Below are 16,313 nucleotides of genomic sequence, written 5' to 3' on the forward strand. Positions count from 1 at the left end.
CTGAGCAGAAAAATTACAGGAATTCTCCCCTCACCATCCATGGCCCAGGACAGGGTCCTGCACAGAGGAGGGTCTGGAGCTGATGTTCTTTCCAGGAAGTCCTCAAGAAAGGCAGGGCCAAGAGAAACAAACCTCTTCACCCACCTTCCTTCAAAACTTGAGGTTGCCAGAAGACTGCTGATCTCACAGCACCCACTTGTGGGCATAAGGTGTCACTGCAGCCTCTTTCCAAGTCCAAGCGAGGCTTGCACTGGAGCCGTGATTCCCGTGGATAAGCAGAGCTCTGTCCCTGCAGGTGCAGCTGGTACCTAGAGCACCCCTGGACAGCCCCTGATGGTGTTCACATCTCTGACTTCGCTCTCCAAGCTCAAAAAGGGGAACAGTTTCATTTTGTCCCTAACGAATCATAAAGTGAAGTCAATGTGCAGCTGAGTCCAGCTGGAGATTCAGGAGACCGAGGACGTGCATGTTACTGTGAGATGTGCTCAGGGGCCCTCAGGGGAAAGCTAGGTCTTCTAACTGCAGGCCCCATCCATGTCTGACCACTGTGGGAACCGTCTTCCTGAGGGTGCTATCTTGCAGGTTGGGCCTGCAGAGATGGGTTCTTTGGTGCCCAGAGCTGTCTGCGTCCCTTCCTGTCATAGTTATGTAGGTGTTTACTTGGCCCCTTATAAAGCACATTTAAACTAGACTTTGCCAGCTCTGGTCAATGTCCTGTTCATAAGAATATATAAAATCAGCCATATTCCTGTCTTACAGGACTATTATGAGGATTAAAAGAGTTTACAAATAAAGTATCTTTGATAGTACCTAGTACTTAATAGGTATTTAATAAAAAGCAGCTACTTTTTAAATTTTGATTTTCCTAATAGCTCTATTTTCTCGTATCCACATCTGCTCTCCTGTTCCCTGCTTCCCCTTCCCCACACTCACACACAATATACTCATTCATTTTCTTTCTCTTGCCTCTCAATCTCTTTAAATTTCTCCATTCCTTCTGAAATTTTCCAATGGAGCTGACTGAACTATCTCCTCAGGAGCACCTTTGCTTGTTCTGAATAGCTCCTGGGTGTTGTCCCAGCACTCTCTGTTCCTTTTCATCTACGACTTGTAATTCCCCAGAGAAATAGAAGCCACCGGCTCTGCCTCTGTGCCTGAGGACAGGTTAAAAGAGAGTATGCGTGGGTGGGTGTGTCTGCACACGGGCGCGAGTACGTCCCTCCGTGATAAGTTCCTGGGGAGCCTCGAGCATGGCTCAGCTTAGAAACAGATAAACAGTCAGCCCAGAGAGCCCTGCAGTGCGTGCCACCTTGGTCAATGGCCTGATGGGGAGCCGTGGAGCAGAATCTGAGACACGAAGGGACAGGTGTGTAGACAGGGCAGGGGACTCAGCCGATGGTGCAGAGAGCCTCTGCTGCATGTGGGAAATCTTGCCTCCATGAGTATGGTGACTGTCCCTGAGGGCACCCGCTCACTCACTGTTTCTCTCATGCTGCAGACCCACTCCGGATACTTCTCCAGCCTGTACCCCCATCACCAGTTCAGCCCGTTTCCACATCATCACTCTGTAAGTGTCGCTCACTTCAGCCCCATCTGCCACTTTTCTCTCTCCTGTGGCTAGCCCCACCTGGTGCTTGAGGGACTGACCAGTGAATGTTCTGGGTTGTCCTGGGCATGTCACATCTCAGAGCATAAGCACACAGCCCGCCCAGCACTCGGGTCTACGGGAGCTGCTTCAGAGGGCTGGTGCTGCTCCTGCTGAACAGTCCTGCTGATGCCCACACATCACACGAGCTGCGGGAAACCGGTGCCAGTGAGCAATCAAGAGGTCACGTTAGGAGGTGATATTGAGCTAAAAAACAGAGTCTCCAAAGACCTTTGAACAAAGACTAGCAGATGGGGTCGTGTCATTCCCATAGACCCCTGTAGCAGGGACCCCTGGCAGCCTTGCCTGGGAGCCCCTCCCTTTCCTTACAGCGGCCCTGGAGGGGTGACTTGCCCCTGTTGCCCAGTCAGGGCAGGTTCAGTTGCTTTGTGAAAATGCTTCTCCTGGCTACACGGTGGGCAGGGCAGCTTTCCATTCCCTCTAACAAAGAGCCTCAGGACCCTGTCGTCAGGCCAGATGTGTTTAATAACTTTTTGATTTTTTGGATGAAGACACAGGAGAAGTACATATCAGATTTGTAATGACAGAAAACCCGTGAACAGACAGCTTTTTGAATCCAACAAATTCTGATGCTCAGAGGAGTTTGCACTTTGTCATGCAGCACTGCCTGTGTTCAGGTGCGTTCCTCAAGCTTTACCCCTGCAGAGCGCTAGGCCCCAGGAGAATCCCATGCACCGTTTTGGCACTTTCTTTATGTGACGGGGCTTTCCCTCCATGGGGCTTGTGGTAGGTGCTTGGTCACTGTTGAGTGCCTGAAGGAGAAGCCCCAGTTGGAATGATGTCTCCTTGTCTTGCCCTCCCAGTATCCAGAGCAGGAGATTGTGAATCTCTTCATCCCGACCCAGGCTGTGGGTGCCATCATCGGGAAGAAAGGGGCTCACATCAAACAGTTGGCAAGATTCGCCGGAGCCTCCATCAAGGTAAGGCTGCCCCACCAGCTGCCTGCAGCCCTTTACCACACCACACCCCACGTCCTTGTTCCTTCTTCTCTCAGTCCTGGGCAGCTCTTACACCATCCAGAGACAGAATCCCACAGGATCTAGGAAATTTGCCTCCAGGACTATCCCCAACCGCTCTCATCTTTCCTTCTCTTATTCCTTTTCTGTTCAGCTAACAACTGAATTATCAAAAAGGCCAGTCATGCCTGTAATCCTAGTACTCTGGGAGGCTGAGGCGGGAGGATCACTTGAGCTCAGGAGTTTGAAGACCAGACTGAGCAAAAGCAAGACCCCGTCTCTGCAAAAAATAGAAAAATTAGCCGGGTGTGGTGGTGTGTGCACCTGTAGTCCCAGCTACTCGGGAGGCTGAGGCGGGAGGATCACTTGAGCCCAGGAATTTGAGGCTACAGTGAGCTATGATGGCACCACTGCACTCTAGCCCAGCTAACAGAGCGAGACCCTGTCTCAGAAAAAAAAAAGAAAAGAAAAAGAAAAAAATATTTCGTAACAACCCAGTGTGGTCCTCTTTGGATTATCGTTGTCCTCCACATCACAAGAACATAAAGCAAATAAAGGTCGAGGATATTTCCCAGGCTATGGGAATGGACTTGAGTGGAGTGATAATTTATGCTTATACATTAGTCTCCATTTCAAAAATCCTTGAACTTTAAGAAAATAATTTGAATAAAAAACTCATTGAGGGCCGGGCGCGGTGGCTCACGCCTGTAATCCTAGCTCTCTGGGAGGCCAAGGCGGGCGGATTGTTTGAGCTCAGGAGTTCAAGACCAGCCTGAGCAAGAGCGAGACCCCGTCTCTACTATAAATAGAAAGAAATTAATCGGACAACTAAAAATATATAGAAAAAATTAGCCGGGCATGGTGGCTCATGCCTGTAGTCCCAGCTACTCAGGAGGCTGAGGCAGAAGGATCGCTTGAGCCCAGGAGTGTGAGGTTGCTGTGAGCTAGGATGACGCCACGGCACTCACTTTAGCCTGGACAAAAGAGTGAGAATCTGTCTCAAAGAAAAAAAAAAAAAAAAAAAAAAACATTGAAAAGCAACGATAAAATCATAGATAAACAAAAACTGATGGTGTGGCCTGATAAGAAGCCCTGGGCCTGAGCAGAGAGGCTCAGGAAGGAAGGCCCCTTGACTGATGGAAACGGTTATGAGTGCAGATGCGGCTGTAGTGACAGACCCACATCCTGCTTGTGGAGCACAATGTGGAGAATCATCAGAGAAGCTGAAAGGGAAGGATTATTCGACCCTGGTCCTGCTCCAAGCCCAGCTATCAGCTCTGACTCACAGGCAGAATGCTGAGCACGTCCCAAGCCTCATGAAACACTTTCGGAAACAGAGTTTCCGTTGTTACGCAAAATAATTTGCTGCCATGGGACAACCCGGAATTCCGAACAAAAAGTCTCATGACTTGGAGAGAAAGAATGCTTACACTTTCTCCCCAGGAAGAGCTGGAATTTCTCCCATAGCAAGTGTGCTTAGGGAAAAACAAAACATTCTGAGCAGTACAGGACAAGGATTGCAGTGAGACCTGAACAAATTTTATTTTGGTGAATCGTTTTCCCCCTCTGGCCTCATTTATCTCACCTGCGGGGTGGGCAGACAGGCTGAGAGCCCCAAGGTGGCAGTGGAGGGGCACGTGGGGGGGCCTTTGCAGCCAGCAGGCTTGCCACAGATGAGACCCTGGCCCAGGTGCTGCTAGGCAGGTGCGGCCCGCGGTGGGATGAGTACAGTGTGGAGAGCACTGGGCCGGCTGTAGCCCGAGGGCCTCTCCCAGTATCCAGTCTTGCCATCTGAGAGGCCGTGCAGGAGATGGAATAAGACCATTTTAACTAAAAGGCACTTGAGGGATCATCTCATCAAATCCTCCCTTCGTTCAGCTGAGGAGATGGAGGCTCAGAGAGTGCAGGCACATGAGTGGCAGGACTGGCTCTTAGATAGAAAGTCAGCTGACTCTAGGGTACTGAGCACCTCCTGGGGCTAACCGCAGCTGGAACTGCAGCCGGAACTCTTCATTTACTATTGTCTGTGAGGATCCAGAGCCCAGAGAGTTTCATTGACTTGTCCAAAGCCTCAAAGCTAAAGAATGAGAGAGCCAAGATTTGCCCAGGTTGTCCTACTTCTGGTCTCATGTGTTTTCCACCATAGCACCTGACTGCTGTGCCAGAATCATTCCCAGCAGGGCCTTTGGGAAAATAAGGAGAGAGCGAGAGACAGAGAGGTATTAATCCCTTGGGCTGCCTCCGACAGCATTCCCACAGTCCTGTGTCCCAGCAAGGTTGAGTGTTCACGTGTCACTTTGCACATGGCTTCTGTGGGGGGCAGACACAGCAGGGCTGTACCAGGAGGACAGAATGGGTCTCACTCTGTCACCCGGGCTGGAGTGCAGTGGCCTGACCATAGCACACTGCATGCAGCCTTGAACTCCTGGGGTCAGGCAATCCTTCTGCCTCAGCCTCCCAAGTATCTGGGACTACAGGTACATGCCACGGTGCCAGGCTAATTTTTTAATTTTTTGTAGACACAGAGTCTCGCTGTGTTGCCTGGGCTGGTCTCAAACTCCTGGCCTCAAGTGATCCTCCCACCTCAGCCTCCCAGAGTGTGCTGGGATTACAGGCATGAACCACTGCACCTGGCCCCCAAAATGTGTTTTTTATGCTGGACCAACAACCTTCTTCTCCAATAGTCTTCTTCCCCAGTTCATACCTCTCTCCATAGCATTAAAGAAGAGGAAAGAAAACCAGGAAAGCCTAGTATTTGTGAAAGATATTTCCTACTTTTTAAAGTCAATCTGGTTTTTGCTAGATTCCCTTTATCTCACCAGGTCTCTGAAAAAGGACCCGTCTCTAAAGCAAGGTGGATGATCTCACTAACTCCAGAGAGCCACACCTCCTGCCCCCCAGTTTCTGCAGTGCCAGTCTTCCGGGGCCACAGCTAGGGGCACATTTGGTGCTGCTGGGACAGGGAGAGAGCTTTGAACTCATCTGTGGGAGCAGAGTGCTGGCAGGGGGTGGGCTGAGCTGAGACCTGGGAGACGTACCACAAGAGATGCTTTGGTTACAGGTGAGAGTTGAGTTCTCGTTGCCTGCCTTTCCTGCAGAACTTCTGGTCAGCAGGCTTCTGAATGCTACCCAAAATTCGTCCTGTGTCCGCCAGGGACACCCAATTACAGATCCTCACTCTAAACCCTGCTTACCCTGCGATCTTGGCAGTCATCTCGCCTCTCAGTCTCGTTTGCTTCGGTCATAAAATGGGGTCCTCGTTCCTGCCCCTCCAGAGGAAGCCTGTCTGTGGAATGCCATTCCAGAACTACAGGAGTACATAAGTAGCTCTGAGACTTCTGTCTAGGCTGGTAAATGCCGAACAGTAGAGCAATCAGAGGTTTCTTTTCAGAATCTGAGCAAAGTAGCCACAAGTCACTAGGAAGTGGACAAGAATGGCAGAACTGATTTGGTAGATGTGCATCGTAAATCAGCCTTTCGCCCTTCTCGGTTTGGGTGGTGGTGAGAGCTAGGAACCATCATGCCCATGGTCTGCTCTCTCTTTATTATTATAACTCCTTGACGTAAGGACCAGGTTTCATACCAGCTGTGGATCTCAAAGTAGAGGCAGGGGTTCCTGCCAACAGTCTCAAGGGCCAGCCTGTGTGTGTGACCTGCCAGTCCCCTGGACACACTGAGCTCTGTGTTTTTTGGCTGACGCCACTGCCAAGAAATGGCTGTCCACAGCAAAGGGACATCCCTCAAGAAGCACAGTTGCTGGTCACCTGTGTCTCACGTTCATCCGGGCCACTAAGTAAGCAGTCAAGCCAGAGGGCTCCTCACAGATCTGGAGAAGGGGTCTGCCCTTCCAGAGCAGGACGGGGCCGGAGCCAGCCATGGCTGCACATTCACAACAGTGCTGGGACAGTAACGCTGGGCCTGAGGCCCATGGCTGGAATGCGGCTTACGGCACATACTGAGAGAAGACAAAATTAAACCCAGTGGAGGGGAGGTCTTCCGGGAGGAGCCCAGGACTAAGTCTCAGTGACCCAGAGACCACACATGCATAAATGCAACACTGATGGCCCATTCCATTTCATTCTAAACAGAATGGCGCCTCCCCTGAGCCGCTGGTTTTGTTTTGCCTTAGAACACTGTGACCCTGGAATTGATCATGTTTTCTTTTTTGTATTTGTTCTTAGAAAGCTTAGAACAGAGTGTGGCCCACCTGGTATTTTTTAAGTCAGTTTACTTTTAATTAAGTCTAATTTTGCCACAATTTGCTAATTAAGTTTTAATTTTGTATTTGTTTTTAAAGCCACCTTGAAGTTTTTGGGAATAAGGCAGGGCATGCAGAAACAAATATGTAATAAGGACCTCTCTGACAAAAGTGTTTGCTCAGACCATTGTCCGAGTTATATTATGAAAGAACTCAGACTCATGGAAAGTGAATGAGAAGGAGGTTTGGAGCTTCACGGATGAGAGGGTGGAGGCCCAGGGAGGGGAGGGATGTGCAGAGCCAGGACTGGAACCAAAGTGCTCACACTCCTGCTCTGGTGCTGTCGTACTTATGGCCCATTTGCTGTGGAGGAGGTGGGCCTAGCCACTCCCGCTCTAACGCAGTGTCGCTCGTCGCCAGCTGCCCATCTGAGCTGAGAGTTAGAGCCAGGGTTACCTTCCTGCAAACTAGACTCCAATTAGACACCCATGTGGACAAGCCTTTTCTTCCCTCTGGGCCCTCGGCGGGTTGGCGGAGCCTGTGCCTCTCTTTCCTAGAGCTATTGACTCCCTGCTTATTTTCTGAGACTTGTCTTGGTGAGAGGAGGCCGGTTGGTGCTTGGGGCAGTGACAGGCAGTAACTTCTGACCTGCTCTGACCCTCTCTGGGCAGCCAGACTCCCGAATTTGATACTGGGCCTTATGGCTGAGACCCAGGGTGGAGGCAGCGTGGTGTGAGAGCCCCAGGTGCAAAGGCCGAAGCAAGCCCTACAATCTCTTGCTCATGCGCATGCCGTCCACTCAGACAAGAGAGAGGGACCTGGGGGACGCAGCCAAGCATCGGCAAGCATCTTCCTCTTTCCTTCTGAACCGCAGATTGCCCCCGCAGAAGGCCCAGACGTCAGCGAAAGGATGGTCATCATCACCGGGCCACCTGAAGCCCAGTTCAAGGTCAGTGCCAAGGGCCATTCAGTGGCTGCCCTGTGCCCAGTACAGGCTCTGGTCACAGGGCAGCCACCACAGAGGCATGTCCAAGGCTCTTGTTGGGATGCCCAACCTCCGTTTCTCTTCCTGCTGCTGCTCACTGGTCTCAGACTCGCCCTGTCTCCCCAACCTCTGGGCTTTTCCTTCTGTGTGTTTGTCCCCTGCTGGGAAGCCCTCCTTCCCTTCTCTCCCTGGGAAAGTGGATCATCTGTCGGTACCCAGTTCAAGTGGCACCTCCTCTCACATATCTCTGATCCCATCCCTTCGCCATGGTTTTGAGGATGGATGTCTCGGACTCTTTTAGTCACTCCTATCCTTCAAGCTATGAGACATTCGGAGGTAAAAGGAGAAACAGCATGTTTTGTTGGAAGTTCTTTGGTAAGGTGTGTTGTTTTACTTTGTTTTGTTTTTGTTTCTTTTTACTTCCCTATGAAAATTATAACCTGAGTTTTCTAAAAGAGACACATTTATTTATAAAAGTGAAATCTTTATCATTAAAAATATTTAAAATTCAGCTGAGAGATAAAATCAACACATGCGGGCAGCCTCAAGGAGCGTGGGAACCGAGTGTGGGGGACTTTCCTGTGGGGGGTGGATTGGTATATGTGCTTTGGGGGCGTTTGGAGGAAACTAAATACTGGTTAAACTTACTACTAAAGAAGGAGACTCTGAAAACACACTTCAAGGTTGAATTTTGAATTTTGGCAGATCATTTACTTGCTACTCCTGTGCAGTGAGCACACCTGTGAGTTTTGATGGTGGGTCAAATTCACGGAGAGAGGCGTGCAGTGGGTGGAAAATGGAAGGCTATGGATTGTTGAGCTGTGCGACGCTCTGTATATTTCCAAAATGTATTTGGAATCTTATTTGAAACTGTTTACAAAATGGGGCATCTGTCTTATAGCAGTAAGCTCCTTTAATGCATTTTTGCCAACTGAAGGAGTATCTCTTTAAAAACTTTTCTCGTGAAACCCGAAGAAATGAAATTAAGCCTATTGTTTTTTATTTTTTTATTTTTTTTGAGAGGGGGGTCTTGCTCTGTTGCCTGGGCTAGAGGACAGTGGCGTCATCGTAGCTCACTGCAACCTCAAACTCCTGGGCTCAAGCCATCCTGGTTCCTGGTGCCTCAGCTTCTGGAATACCGCGGACTACAGGCTCCCGTGTGTCTCCACTGGCTAATTAGTGGTTGGTTTGTTTTTGTAGAGAGCGGGTCAAGCTCCAGATCTCAAGTGATCCTCCTGCCTGGGCTTCCCAAAATGCTAGGGTTACAGGCGTGAGCCACCACGACCAGCCAGCATAGGTTATCTTTTGATGACTGTTTTCTGATTATTTGGGACCTAAATAAAATAGTATAAATTATTTGTATTGCTTTTTTTCCTTACATGACAGTGATTTTTAAAAACAGTATACTTTTATATGATGGTTCTTGTAGCAGTCACTGCATTTGACTTAAGTGAAATTTTTATAGGCCCTAAGGTACCAGAGGATTTAGATCAATTCTTGAAATCGTACAAGAACTACAGAAGGGGATTATGATGTCAGCCAGTTCACCTTTGGCTCAAAATTCCAACAGGCAGAAATCTTATAAAATATTGCTATTCGTAGTGACTAGAGGATGAACTGCAGTTGGATGGAGAGTAAGCCCTAGATTTCACCCCTTTTGTGCATGTAACACACTATCCCGTTTAGGCCCTCCATGGATTCAAATATTTTTTGAATTAAAAAAATGCTAAAAAATTAAGGGACTATTAAGGTAATGGGAATGTTCTATCAATGGTAGTAGAACAGCTTTATATTTTTAGTGCCTAGACTTGATACTCTTAGGCAAAAGCTTTCCTACTTTCATGGCAAGGTCTCTGAATGACTGTTCTTCGATTTTGTTTTTCATTCTCATCTATTTCAACGTTCTCTGTCTTCCACAGCATGTAAAATAAAATAATTTCTTTTAAAAAAAATCAACACATGTGGAACCATTCAAAAACAATAGCCCTTCAACTCATGAGTAGACAAACAAAACGTGGCATATCCATACAATAGAATATTATTCAGCCATAAAAAGGAATGAAGTACTGATGCATGCTACACCTGGAGGAACCCAGAAAACATTATGCTAAGTAAGAAAAGTCAGACACAAAAGACCACATATGATACAGTTCCATTTCTACGAAGTGTTCAGAATAGGCAAATCCATAGAAATAGAAAGTAGATTAGTCGTTGCCGAGCAATAGGGGTAGGAAGGAATTGGAACTAACTGCTAATAGGTACCAGGTTTCTATTTCAGGGAATGGGATGGAAATGTTCTGGGTAGATAGTGGTGGTGGTTGTACAATATAGTGACCACTGAAGTGTATACTGTAAAATAATGAATTTTAGATTATATGAATTATATCTCAATTTCTTTAAGTTAAAAAAAAGAACAGTGATTAATCTGGCTTTGAATGCAGACATCAAAGAGCAAGATCAGGCTCATCAAATCTCATCGCCATCACCTTCACCTTCATCCTTTAATAAGCAGTGCTCTGAACCTATTATTTCATGGTAGGAGTTAAGAATTCCCCGAACAAATTCAGTCAGCCAAGCAAACATTTACAGGTGCTAGGGATATGGAAATTAGACATAGAGTTCTATCCCCTCACCTGTCTCCCTAAGCCCAATATACAGAAAGCCTCCTGGAGGTACAAGCCATGGTACTACCATGGTACAGAAAACGCGAGAGTGCCCATGCACATTTTTCAAAGTGTGGTGGTTCCACATGGCAGGAGCGGCACCAGGTCTGCAAGAGCTGAGGCTGGTACCTGGCCCTGGGGAGCTTGGCAAGGGGGGTGTCTAGTTGCCTGGACTCTCAGTTCCCTTAGTAGCACTGGCGAAGTGGGTTGGCTGGCAGCTGACTCTGAGAGTCACCAGTCATGTCTTGCTCTCCCAGGCCCAGGGACGGATCTTTGGAAAACTGAAAGAGGAAAACTTCTTTAACCCCAAAGAAGAAGTGAAGCTGGAAGCCCATATCAGAGTGCCCTCTTCCACTGCTGGCCGGGTGATTGGCAAAGGTGGCAAAACCGTAAGTGTGCTCTGGGCTCGCTTCATAACCTGGGTCAAATTCCTGCCCTGGCCTTGCCCGAGTTCCCTCAGAGCCCCACTGGCTCCTTCTCTCCCAGTGTATGGCTGGGTCTTTGGCTAACAAACTAAGATGCTCCTGGCCTCTGAGCCTTTTGAAACATGAGGATCCCAAGGACGAAAATGTAATCAGCATTACTCTAGAAGTTGGGGCCCTACATCCATAATGCTAAGCCCAAAACACCAGGTTCCTGTGCCTGGTAATACCCATCTCAGCTCCATGCTGGGAAATGAAGATCTCCTCCCTGAAGACAGGGAGGCTGTCTTCTGCCCCCTTTATTACCACACAGAGCAGCCAGTAAAATAGCAAAGCGGGAGTCTCACGCAGAGCATCTGCCAACCCCCTTAGCAGATCATTGCCTTCTCTGAATTTCACACTCAGAGGCCTGCAGGGTTTGATGTCCTGTGCTCCCTCCTGACTCTTCAAACTCTCCAAACAGATGTCTCCAGGGGCCTAACTCTCCCTCTTACAGAGTCCATCTCTTGGCTGTTGTTCACACCTACTCCTCTGTTGTAGGGGTGCTAGCTTAGCAATAGGGTGGTGGGCAAGAAGGAAATAGTTTTTTAAAAAATAATCAGCTGGATGTGCTGACTCATTCCTGTAATCCCAGCACTTTGGGAGGCCGAGGTGGGAGGATCACTTGAGGCCAGCCTGGGCAACATACAGAGATCCCCATCTCTATTAAAAAATTTAAAAAACAAACAAACAAACAAGAATTAGTTGGGCATGATCATATGTTCCTGTAGTCCTAGCTACTTGGGAGGCTGAGGCAGGAGGATTGCTTGAGCTCAAGAGTGCAAGGATGCAGTGAGCTGATTTCACCACTGCACTCCAGCCTGGGCGACAAAGCAAGACCCTGTCTCTAAAAAAAAAAAAAATACGTTTTCATCCTCAAGGTGGCAGTAACACAATGCAATTTGAAAAGAACCAGAGCACTGACTCTGAAGCCTGTAGGAGTGAGCAGGTGGTCTGTCAGACACGGGTATGTTCTGGAACATGACTTAACCACCTGGTGGGGGGACGTACCCTGAGAAGTTCCAATAGAGCCTAGTACATGCTTGGTAAAGTGGCAGTGTTGGGTGGCAGGAATCTGGGGGGTCTCTAGAGTCCCGAGAGAGAGTGTGTGTGTGTCTGTATATGTGTGTTTGCTGTTTATGTAAAGTTCTTTATATAGAAACTCTTACAGAGGATTCACAACCAAGTTCTAGACACGATGAGTCACCTTCATGCAAAAGTGTAAAGTTACGTGGAATGCAGATTATTCCCTATGTCCAGGAACGCAGTCAGCACCCCAGGGCGCACACACTGAGCTCTAGGCGGAGTTGGAATGTGGTAGGCAAAAGAAAGCAGGTAGTTCACGAGGGAGTAGAACCCTTGGATGTCCTGTTTGGTGATTTCACAATCGGTAAGTGAATTCTCTGCCTCCCCCAGAGACTGTCAGCTGTCCACTAGGCACTTGCTGAACCGCCCTGTGAGCTCAGCGTCCCTCAGGGAGCATACAGTTTTGCTGGGAAGCAGTTCCAGTGAGGCAGCACGGAGGAGGAGCAGAATGCAGGAAATGGTTTGAGATAAGGGGAGCTCAGCGGCTTCGTGGAGGAGGTGGGCCTGAGGTGGGATCCAGTGGCAGGAAGAAAGGATAACAGTCCAAGGATAGGAACAGCGTAAGCAAGACTTGGTGGCTGAAGTGGAAATGAAGAGTAGGGAACAGAGCAGGGCCTGAGGTGTGGGCTCAGTCAGCACCCAGGAGAGCATGTCCAGGAGGAGTCAGCTTCTTACCAGGGTTACTGGAAAGCCGGGGTCACTGTGAGCATGTGCAGACCTGCATTAATGGGACTCCAGAAGTAGCCCCATGGACTCAGCGCCTGACTCCCTCTCCCTGTCATTGAGCCTCCCAGGGCCCAAACCCCATGGCCCCGGGTGTCCCCTACTAAGGAAAGGTGCGCAGACTCCCCTCCCCCTCCCTCCTGAGCCCACTGCCTGTTCTCCCTCCACAGGTGAACGAACTACAGAACCTAACCAGTGCAGAAGTCATCGTGCCTCGTGACCAGACACCAGATGAAAATGAGGAAGTGATCGTCAGAATTATTGGGCATTTCTTTGCTAGCCAGGTACCTGTGCTGTGAGGGCCCCATCTCTCCTGCCAGTCTCTTTTCCATTCTCTGCCTGAGCTACTGGTGGCGCTCACGCCCTGAGCACCCTCCACCCCCACCCAGATGGAACCTCTCCCTGGTTCTTCCTGGCTCTCGAGGGATCACCGGCAGGGCAGGGGACACTGTTCATCCCCCAGGCACGCTGGGAGCTTGAGGAAGCGCGTAGAACTGCTGAGTCAAGCCCTTAAGCCAAGCCCAGCAAATTTCAAGCCCCCTGCAATGCTGAGGGGCGAGGTCTTGGCTGTCCTCACCCTCCCTCCTCAGGAGGTCCCAGCCTTTTCTGCTGGGAGCCACATACCAGGCAAGCTCACACTGGGTCCCCCAGCTGGAGCCCGAGCGCTGCCTGGGTGCCTGGGTCCCACCATGAAAGGTCCCATGCGCATGGCAAGAGACCCTTGTTTCTCATTTCTCTCTCTTCTTTCTCCATCTCACCATGACCCACCTATCAAAACACAGCCCCTCCACACAGCTTCTGCTCTTTTGTTTGGAAAGGCCAGTGCCTTGGCCTAATTTGGCCTGGTTCTCTTTGATGCTTTTGTTGGCTGGGTTTGGGGAGAAAGCAGTCTGAATTCTTGTCCTAACCGATGAAGACAAACAGTGTGTGCTGACGCTGAAGGCTTGTCTGCCCTGTAAGCTGCTCTCCCAGTGCCTGCACCTGCGCCAGGAGACCTGACTGTCCGCACCTGCCACACTGCTGGCCCCGCCCAGTGCCCTTTGAGATGCCACTGGGTCTCCTGCAGTCCGAGCCCCTGGCCGCACCCACCTCTGCTCGCTCTGTCTCAGCCCCTCGGCACCCCGGGCATATGTCTGAACAGCACCTTCCTACGGAGCTCAGTCTGCGGGAGCTGCCTGTAGCGGCAGCGCTGGGCTGGGGGGTGGTGAGCTGGGGTTCAGAAGTGTGTGCTCCAGTTGTTCAGGGCAGTGTCTGGGCCCAGTTTCTTCCCCTCGCTGTCCCGTGTCCACTACGGCCAGCCCATTTCTCCCAGCAGTCACACAGGTGTTCCTCCTGGCCTCTCTAGAAAGGTGGGTGGGGCAGCACAGGAGCCCAAGTGTGCGTAGTGGGGAGGGGGTGCTGTCTGACCTCCGCACCCCCAACCCCGCCCTCCCGCCCCATTGCTGGCTGCCTGCTTCTGCTCCCTGGCCTGTGTGTCCAGCAGTGAGCTGGAAGCTGCCGGGGTCCCACCCCCTTACCGTCCACTCGGCAGCCTTGCAGTGGGCGTGGGGGGGCCTCTGCCACTAGCTGCGAGGCAGAAAAGACCCCAGAGTAAGGTGCCTAGGGGTAGTTGACACTTCTCTGAGCACCCACCCTTCTCCCCCCAAGTCCCAGACTCTCCCCTACTGCTTGTCCTCAGAACTGGGTTCCTTTTTTCCCCTGTCCCCTCCTCTCCCTTCTCTCCCTGCTGCAGACTGCACAGCGCAAGATCAGGGAAATTGTACAACAGGTGAAGCAGCAGGAGCAGAAATATCCTCAGGGAGTCGCCTCACAGCGCAGCAAGTGAGGCTCCCACAGGCACCAGCAAAACAACGGATGAATGTAGCCCTTCCAACACCTGACAGAATGAGACCAAACACAGCCAGCCAGATCGGGAGCAAACCAAAGACCATCCTGAGGAATGAGAAGTCTGCGGAGGTGGCCAGGGACTCTGCAGAGGCCCTGCGGATCCTAGGCGCCGAGGAGGGGACGGGGAAGGTCAGCCGGGCTTGCCAGACCCCGCCGGCCTGGCCCCGCCCCCCAGGGCCTCTGCAGGCTCCCCAGCCATCCACTTCACCACGCACTGGGATCTCTCCTTACCTCCCGAGACGCTATCCCTTCTAGTTGAACTAACATAGGTGAATGTGTTCAAAGCCAAGCAAAACTCACACCCTTTTTTTTTTCTTTTGGCAAATCGTCTCTGTTGTACATGTGTGTACATATTAGAAGGGAAGATGTTAAGATACGTTGCCTGTGGGTTACACAGGGTGCCTGCGGCGGTAATATATTTTAGAAATAATATATCAAATAACTCAACTAACTTCAATTTTTAATCAATTATTAATTTTTTTTCTTTTTAAAGAGAAAGCAGGCTTTTCTAGACTTTAAAGAATGAAGTCTTTCTTTGGGAGGTCTGATGGTGTAGAGAGGAGCTTCGAGGCCACCCACACAGAATTCACCCGGAGGGACTCTCATCGAAAGGACACTCACAGCAGTTCTGGATCACCTGTGTATGTCAACAGAAGGGATACCGTCTCTTTGAAGAGGAAGCTTTCTCTTCATGCCTGTCCAGTTCATACACCCATTTCTCTTTGCTTCACAGGTTTTAAACTGGTTTTTTGCATACTGCTATATAATTCTGTCTCTCTCTGTTTATCTCTCCCCTTCCTCCCTTCCTCCCCACCTCTTCCATCCCCATTCTTTTGAATTCCCTCATCCCTCTGTCTCAGTCCCCTGTATCTATGCACCTCCTCCCCCCCAGGCAAAGCAGTGCTCTGAGTATCACATCACACAAAAGGAACAAAAGCGAAACACACAAACCAGCCTCAACTTACACTTGGTTACTCAAAAGAACAAGAGTCAATGGTACTTGTCCTAGCATTTTGGAAGAGGAAAACAGGAACCCATCAAACCAACCAACCAACCAAACAAAGAAAAATTCCACAACGAAAGAATGTATTTTGTCTTTTTACATTTTGGTGTATAAGCCATTAATATTCAGCAAAATGATTTCTTTCTTTTAAAAAAATGTGGAGGAAAATAGCAATTTACACAAGGTCGTTGGCCCAGGGCGTTAAATTTACAGATTTTTTTAACGAGAAAAACACACAAAAAAAAGCTACCTCAGGTGTTTTTTACCTCAGCACCTTGCTCTTGTGTTTCCCTTAGAGATTTTGTAAAACTGATAGTTGGAGCATTTTTTTATTTTTTTAATAAAAATGAGTTGGAAAAAAAATAAGATATCAACTGCCAGCCTGGAGAAGGTGACAGTCCAAGTGTGCAACAACTGTTCTGAATTGTCTTCCGCTAGCCAAGAACCTATATGGCCTTCTTTTGGACAAACCTTGAAAATGTTTATTAAAAAATATATATGAAAAAGAAAAACAGAGAGAGAAAATATTGGAGATGTCCTGAATTTCATAGGGTACGCGCCATTAGGGCTTTTTGCGCTAAAGGATGAACATGTACTGGTTTATGTGAACAAGCCATTATACCACCAGACTGCAATGCCAGTTTCCTCTACTGCAAACAGTGTTCTGTGACAAAAAACAAAAAAA

General features: G+C 49.3%; 1 protein-coding gene across 6 annotated transcripts in view; it reads left to right on the forward strand.

The window, feature by feature from the left end:
• IGF2BP2 (insulin-like growth factor 2 mRNA binding protein 2) overlaps nucleotides 1-16,310 on the forward strand; it is a 167,815-nt gene extending 151,505 nt beyond the window's left edge. For all 6 annotated transcript variants that reach the window (XM_012640091.1, XM_012640097.1, XM_012640105.1 and 3 more), the window contains 6 exons: nucleotides 1,499-1,567; nucleotides 2,470-2,586; nucleotides 7,695-7,769; nucleotides 10,726-10,857; nucleotides 12,909-13,022; nucleotides 14,471-16,310. In XM_012640091.1, the coding sequence (XP_012495545.1) occupies nucleotides 1,499-1,567; nucleotides 2,470-2,586; nucleotides 7,695-7,769; nucleotides 10,726-10,857; nucleotides 12,909-13,022; nucleotides 14,471-14,563 (600 nt within the window). In that variant the 3' untranslated portion in view covers nucleotides 14,564-16,310. The remainder of the gene's footprint in view (nucleotides 1-1,498; nucleotides 1,568-2,469; nucleotides 2,587-7,694; nucleotides 7,770-10,725; nucleotides 10,858-12,908; nucleotides 13,023-14,470) is intronic.
• Nucleotides 16,311-16,313: the final 3 nt, after the last annotated feature.

The sequence above is a fragment of the Propithecus coquereli genome, unplaced genomic scaffold, assembly GCF_000956105.1.
Source record: "Propithecus coquereli isolate 6110/MARCELLA unplaced genomic scaffold, Pcoq_1.0 Scaffold10, whole genome shotgun sequence".
NCBI lineage: Eukaryota > Metazoa > Chordata > Mammalia > Primates > Indriidae > Propithecus > Propithecus coquereli.